Genomic DNA, 7,468 nt, shown 5'->3' with positions numbered 1-7,468 from the left:
CCCCCCGTACTCCCAGCTCTCTCATAATGAGTCATGCTTCAGTTCACTGTTTTTTATTTGCTGCCGTTTTTAATTCCGGCGTGCCAGCAGATCGTGTCGGAGCAGACGAGTGTTTGTCGCACGTTTGATTCGGCTGCTATGGGTCAATTCCACTCAGCTTATCTGAGTGTTGGAGGCAAAGGCCCCGGCCTTTCTGCTGCATCTCGCTTCACATTTATCAGTCCCCACAGTATGGAAATTTAAAATAATTAAACTTCTTAATAACGTCCACCTTGTTCAGGGAGCATTTGGTATTTTAAAGTAACCTACATTCAGTGACTTGCAGGAGCTAATCCATGTGCATGCGTGCTTTTAAAGCCCCTCAGGTGAATTCACTAAAGCTCTCCTCACTCTGTCTACCCTTGTAGTGGCAATCAGTTGGCTGCAGGAGCAGCTCTAAAGCAGATTTCCCTTAAGCATATTTTGCTGCACCCTGGAGTTTCTCACAAATGACATTGGATTGACTGCTCCGCCTTTTGTATTGTCCATTTTGCTTTCTGCAAAGGCTAAATATATTCTTCTAACAGTAGCGAGAAAAAGGAAAGAATTTGTCTTGTTAGGGGTTTGGATACGTACATGCGGGGGGAAGGAAGCAGATTTTGATGCATTATGCCAAAAATACACCAGCAAGTGAATCTCTTTTGTGAAAATACTGAGTGTTCCTGTGGTTTTGTGTTGTCAGCAGTAACTGAAATGTTTCGCTCTGTCTCCTTGTGTTTGTAGAGGAAACCACGGCAGTCGTTACACTCTTCCAATACTGGATCACAGACATTCTTCCCATGCAGGGAGACAAGAAGACTCGTGCTTTCTCCAACACACCCATGAGACTGCCAGTCGAACAGACGCAGAGACACTACTGAAGAATCATTTCTACCAAGAATTTTCTTTTTGCTCATACACAGCGTTTGTAAATGATGGACTTGCTTTCAATGCATGAAATGTTTTATTAAATTCTAAATATGTCAGTTTTGGTTCTGTGCCCAGTCTATTCTTACACCCCGTCTCCTCCGTTTGCAAGAGGAAAACAAAGCCGGTTAATCCTGAGCCAGACAAATCCTTCCGCCCATCGTTAGTAAGGCCAAAGTTGTCTTTATCGACCAAACTTTTACTTTCCTACGCTTGTTTAGCGTTTCTGTATGCATTTTAAATAAAGGAAACCTTTTATTGGTGTTAGCCTGACAAACCCCCATCACATCTTACCCCCTAATTGCCAGAAGAGCAAATGTCAGTTCTACCTCGAGCATCAGTATTGTTTGCAGATGTTACGACATTTAAACCCAGCCCGTTAACCTAATAGCTCCTCAATTATCTCCAGTACACTCCCCACCAATCCATTACTGCTCAGCTGTGCCGTGCGCCTCTTCATATTTGCACTTCTGGATAACTACACTGAAATGATGGTCTTCAGGGCAGTTCTACTAATGGGGTGTATGCATATATTCATTATGCTGGTGAATGATAAGGGACAGTAATTAGTGCCATTACATAATCCCCAAAGCTACTCTCCTTTATCTAACTATATGCTAAACATGCCAGCACATTGTTGTTGATGGACCTTTTAAACCAGTACCACCTAGGGAGGTAGCTTAACCTTCTGCATCACAATACCTGTCTGCAGCTCAGGTAGCCTATTTTAATGCATTAACCCATCATGCAATGCCAAGGGACGAGTTCAGGAAAAGGACAAAGATTTATCTCAGCTGGACAGTGACTTTTTTGATGGCATGAGGGAGAGCTGTCTGCCATGTTCCGGCTTTAGAGGAACAATTGCTCCAAACCGGGAATGCACCAGTAGACACCGACAGGTTATATCATACACTGTAATACACACCCTGAGTGTATGCGTGTATGACTGAACAATTAGCACGAGGGCTGCCATCTGTGGCCTCCATTCATGGATGGATGCACCAGGTGCTGCATCTGATGGGAGCTCATGGGCTCATTATGCAGACATTAGCCAGAGGAGAGAATAAGGGCACACATGCTTAAGATAATATAACAGTGATCATTCAAAGATTAGTGCATTTCTTCAGCCATGCTTAATGGCTCCAAGGATTGCAGTCCAGACCCAAACATCTCAAAGACTGTAAGGTGGATTGTTTTTAAGTTCAGCTCAGTATAAATCCTAACATCTTTGATAATCCGCAAGGATTTCCTGCACTTCTGAAAGCAGGTTACTTTTTCCACACATCCACAGAAAAGTTTAAACTTCTAAAGAATTGAGAGATATCCCTGGATTCGAGACAGCGAGGCTTACCGTTTGGCTATCCTCTCAAAAGTGGCCCGTGAACCAGTTGCAGACCTTTTAAGGGAGTTTTTGTGAAGGTTGCGTGTGTAGCTACTCAAAACAAGACTGAGGTAACATTTGTGTTGTAGTCATCAAAGCAGAGTTAACCTTAATAATATTCATAAATGCAGCTGATGTGAAGAAAATGGGAAGAGCAGGACATCTGCTAATCAGAAGGTTGGTAGTTTGATCCGTAGTTGCTCCAGTCTGCATCCTCCTTTTCCCCAGATTTGAAGGATGGGTCGGGTGTATCCTTCGTGGCCCAACCTTTCCCAGAATTCAGCCAATTCCAATGGCGGCAGCTACTTAGTTTTAATATTACTCTTATTACTCTTTCTGGGTCACAAAATAAACTTTTAAGATATTTTCAGGTGCGAATGTAGCTGTAAACTTCAAATATCTGCTCGATTTATCAAGACATCACATATTTGCAAAAGTGCTCCGACGTTTTCGGAGACGTCTGTTACCCACTAGCTCGATAGCTGACAGGGAGGTCGAGGCTCACTAGAGATGGTGAGAACACCGGACATCGTTTTCAGACCCCCCGCAGTCTTTCGCTACTCGGGTTAAACATGACATATAAGTCACTTAGATAACTTTAAAAAGTTATTGTTTGGCTTTTTCCAGTGTTTTAGTTGTTCCTGAGTAAATCAGTTTGGTGAGATTAAAGTTATAGTTTTTACACATCTGAATAAACGTCAAACAGAAAACTGATTAAACAGAAATGTGAGATGGTCGAGAATTTACTCCAGTGTCCTGATATATTTTAGATAGAAAGGAGCAGATGGCTGAGTTTATCAAACTCCACCAAGACAATCTGCAAATTTCATTAAAAGTTTAATAAACTATCATCTTGTCTTTATTTTCAGTTAGCAGTCCTGGTTTATCCCCATCCTGACATTCATATTTGAGGTTTCCTGGGAAATGTCTCTAAACTTTAAATATTCAATAGAATATCAGTTTGTGATTTTCTCACACAGCATTTTAAGTGGTATATTGTCTCTGTGCTTAAAGCCCAGTGGGCATCACAAGTTTCCATGACATCATGACTTTGCAGTATTATTGCCAGAGTTTGAGATTATTCGCGGATGCGTGAGTCAGGAGGCACAATTGGTTCCTGTTACTAGAGATGGGAAGAAGGTCATTGTTGGTAACTCTCACCGGAGAGAATTCCTCCCATCCACCGAGAGCGACGTTATCAGCACAGCTACCTCATTATAAGACCTCGCTCTGCACCCGGGACCCCGAAGCCAGGAAGGATATTAAAGCTTAAAGAAAGTTGCTGACACAGCTAGAGAGGCCACTTTCAACATCAACACACAAAAAACATTCAAATCAACTAAGTTGGCAGATTTAAATGGGCTCTGGACTGTAAATGACTTCACCTCTTCAGTGTGGGCCTTTTAAAGGAAATGCTGAAGTCAGAAGTCCTTTACACCTGATGCTAATGTGCCTACATAATCAACAAGTTCTTATTCATCATTTTTGACTTTGTTTTGGCATCAAACTGGAAACAACTCTGAAATTATCCATACATATTCTGCATATAATTCAGACACATATCACTACACTCTATACATTTTATAAAAACCTTGATTATGTTTATAGTTTGATTGAGGTGCAGAAATATGCAAAACAATCGCACATATTTAAATATGATTTCGCTCAGTTTGTATTCTTTGGCAAAAGAAGAAGCGAGGATCACCTTTCCCTACACGTCCACCCTTCCTTCTGTGTAGTCTGACTTCTTTGTCCCTGTGTGCCAGCTCATGTAATCCCCTTAGGCTCACCACCTGCAGCTGTCCTATTATGTAAAGTCAGGAAGGAGACGTTATAAAGGCTGACCAGACTGTCCTACCTCAGACAGCTGAGCTTAGGTGTGCGAACACCCGGACGAACCCTCTATCTCAGTGGGTTTCCCGTCCTGGGAGTCCAGGGAGAGGAGCTTTAGATAGAGACTGCCAAGAGTCATCTGGCCTTTAATTCATCTGATTTAGCAGGAAGACCAGCGTGGGAAGCTCCGATGTTTTTCAGGCTCCCAAGACTCACTCCTGGCTACATCAGGCTGCTGCAGGTGAGTGTGAGCCTTTGGTAGGTTCTAAAGGTTTCAGGTGAATATTTAAGAAAATAAGTTTTTCTTTTCTTAGATTTTAAGTTTTACTGACAAATGCAAGACCTTTAAAATAAAAAGTAGTGCTTTAGTCTGGGATTCATACAGGGGTTAGCATGCTCTGTCTCTGCTGAACCACTCCAGAGGGAGGCAAGGGAGCAACTGCTGATAAAATGTTTGCAAGGTGCTGTTTTCATGGGTACGTGCAGAGTTTTATTGACAGTTACAAATCATACAGCACACTTGCTTCGCTAAGCCTCGTGCTGCTATTGTGCAGCCATTTTTCTGTGCATTGTCTCAACAGATTCGGTTGTGACAAGATGATGAAACACAGTGCTATCTTATTATATACGCACAGACCACAATATTTCCAGGCTGCTGTTCCAGTAATTGTAGAACGGCTTATATTTTAGCTCAATAGTAGTAGCGTTTATCACAAACAATAGAGAAAGCCTGCGACAGTCCATTGCATTGTAAGTGGAAATGGGAACTGGTTGAGCGAGCTGCAGGAATGGCTTCTTAACTGCCTGGGACACAGCTCCATTAGAAACTATGAAGTTAAGTTTCTATTATTTGCTCCTCCACGTGCTTTATAATTGTCAAGGGCCCACGGAGGAAATTGTCCATGTCGCAAAATTGATGAGCTTTTTGTTTGTCAAAAGAGACGGGCCACAATTTAGTAAATGAGAAAAGATGGGGTTTTAATTTCTCCAGGATTGCTGGGAGCACCAGCTGGAGCTGAGGTGTGCATGTTGTGCCTCGCTTATCGCATTCGTTACTTTTCTTTCAGACGCAGGCCTACCATAATGTGGCCGTGACGCCTCCGGCGGAGAAGACCGTGCCTGGTATGGCTATGCTGCTGGGAGCCGTTGGGATCGGGATGTGTGGCTACAGCTCCAAGCAGTTGGCCCTCTACCATCGGCCCTCTTCCCGTGTCCTGCAGTGGATCGGCACGCACACTGATGCCAGTGCAGTGGCACACAGGATCCCCGTCCTGGATGCGACTCACCGGGCCGGTGCCTGCCAGGGGATCCCACCTCCCTCGTTCGTTGGCGACAAAGTTCCCTCAAATTAGTCTGTGGTGATAGTTTGGCCGGCACCATAGGTTGAGTTCCGGTAACTACGCTCGGTCATGTCTAAGATTGTAGCTATGCCGGCCCGTTGCACCAATGCGGCCCATGTGCTCTCTGAAGACATGCTGCTGTGGATATCTGACTGAACCTATGTGTTGGCGCGAAATAAGAAACAGTATCATAGAGATATGGAGTTCAGTAACAATAGTTCACATTCTACTGGATTGGTTCACTTATTCACTAATAACTAGGCTGTTTAATGCACAGAGAGGGCACTAAACAGCATGAATGATGGGATGAGTACGTAACTGGTGCTGGAACTTCCCAGAAACTCTGGCTGAATGTGGCTTGAATGAGCTAGCATGACTAATTTGGAGGCATTGTGTGTCTTTTCGAGTACTGAGGTAAAAAGAGAGTGATGCTTGGCAGCGCTCCTCTGTACACAGATGGTTGGCATCTCTCTCTCTCTGACCTCCTTTCCATCTTTTCCCAGGCAGAAAGCCATGTGTAAGTGCTTGAGCAGCCCATCCTTGCCCATGACTTCAATTGATTTCCTCTGAGGAGGAGCAGGTGCCATCCATCAACAAGCCTTGGCATCTTTTGGTGTAGTCTGCATTGGCTGTCAATCGAAAGAGAGCGGTCGAAGACATAGGTTGGCTTTGGGGCTGAGTCCAAACCGGTGCGTCTATTCTGAGGACTTTAAATTCTCTGAGGATTCGGTCAGAGTGGTAAAGCAGAGGATGCTTTTGTGGCTTGAAAACGGCTCTTTTATCAGAAGAAAGTGGATCTGTTATCAAAGCGTGGGCCGTGTAAACAACAATTGCACAAATACACTTTGATGAGACACCGCAGGTGGCGGGTAAGCAAGGTAAAGTGGTGATTTCTGCAGGATAAGTCTGTGCCCTCCGTGGGGATTAACCCTGGTGGAAAACCATTCCTGGTGCACACACTCATTAACCTAATCTGGTATTAGAGGGTCAAGGACCCGTAAACAGTTCCTGTGCGTCCAAATATTGTGCCATTCCCCCTGCAGTGTCCACCGTTTGTCTCGCTGTCAGATATGGATGGACGAGTCTAGAGGTGGTGTTTTCATTCGTATTAACACCAAAAAAATGTACCAGAGAGAGCGGAGCTGAGACTCGGCGAGACACTGAGCGTGGTTGAGAATGCGCGCTGTGCCTTATGGATTGCACAAGGTTATACTGTCGTCATTGACCGGCTATTAAATTGAGCCAGTATACTTGAGATTTATCAGATATGGAGATGGTACAAGGTAGGCAACAGAGGGATTCTCCAAAGGAGGATGTAAGAAAGTTTAGTGTTTCGTCAGTTAGAGGTCAGCCAGACCTTGCAGTCCACGTTCTCATAGCCAAAAAGCCGTCCTTGTCGCTCTGCCAAATTGGACAAGTGGCTAGTTGTGGCAGGTTGGGAGTTTATAATGGCCCAGTAGTGACCCACCAGTATTCTAGCACAGAGGGTCACCAACAAAATGGTCGTAATCCACTCAGGAGCGGGCTAATGGCTCCAACTGGCATCGGATGTTGGACAGTTGCTCACCTTATTCTGGACTGAGGCTGACACCTATAAACAATTTCATAATTGGGTTATAAGGAGCAGGAATGCTCTGGAGGAAATGTACAGAGTAAACCAAACAGATAGCGCTCAGAATTAGACACGTTTGACTAAAATGTTCTCCACCCGTTTGAAAATTCGGATCGGAAATAATTGGCCGTGCTTTCACTGAACTGCAGACTGCGGTCGCATTCAGGCATTGTCCTCCTGGGAGTTTCAGAATCAATGTGGACATGGGCTGGAAGCTGTGTAATGCACCTAGCTGCTTTTGATGGATTCTCTTTATACTGCAACAGTGCACAGTGAGCACAGAGAACTGCGAAAACCTATTGATCTCAATAAGAGAGTGAAGGAGGAGAGCTTGTCTCCTCGCTGCAGCCGGTTCCT

General features: G+C 44.3%; 1 protein-coding gene across 1 annotated transcript in view; it reads left to right on the top strand.

Annotated features, from left to right (window-relative positions):
* The window catches only part of erich1 (glutamate rich 1), a 7,304-nt gene extending 6,304 nt beyond the window's left edge, over nt 1-1,000 (top strand). Inside the window, exon 6 of the mRNA XM_005739001.1 lies at nt 763-1,000. Coding sequence (XP_005739058.1) covers nt 763-899 — 137 coding nt within the window. The 3' untranslated portion in view covers nt 900-1,000. The remainder of the gene's footprint in view (nt 1-762) is intronic.
* Nucleotides 1,001-7,468: the final 6,468 nt, after the last annotated feature.

The sequence above is a fragment of the Pundamilia nyererei genome, unplaced genomic scaffold (assembly GCF_000239375.1).
Source record: "Pundamilia nyererei isolate P.nyererei 1_Seehausen unplaced genomic scaffold, PunNye1.0 scaffold00088, whole genome shotgun sequence".
Lineage (NCBI taxonomy): Eukaryota > Metazoa > Chordata > Actinopteri > Cichliformes > Cichlidae > Pundamilia > Pundamilia nyererei.
This window is presented reverse-complemented; position numbering and strand designations above follow the sequence as displayed.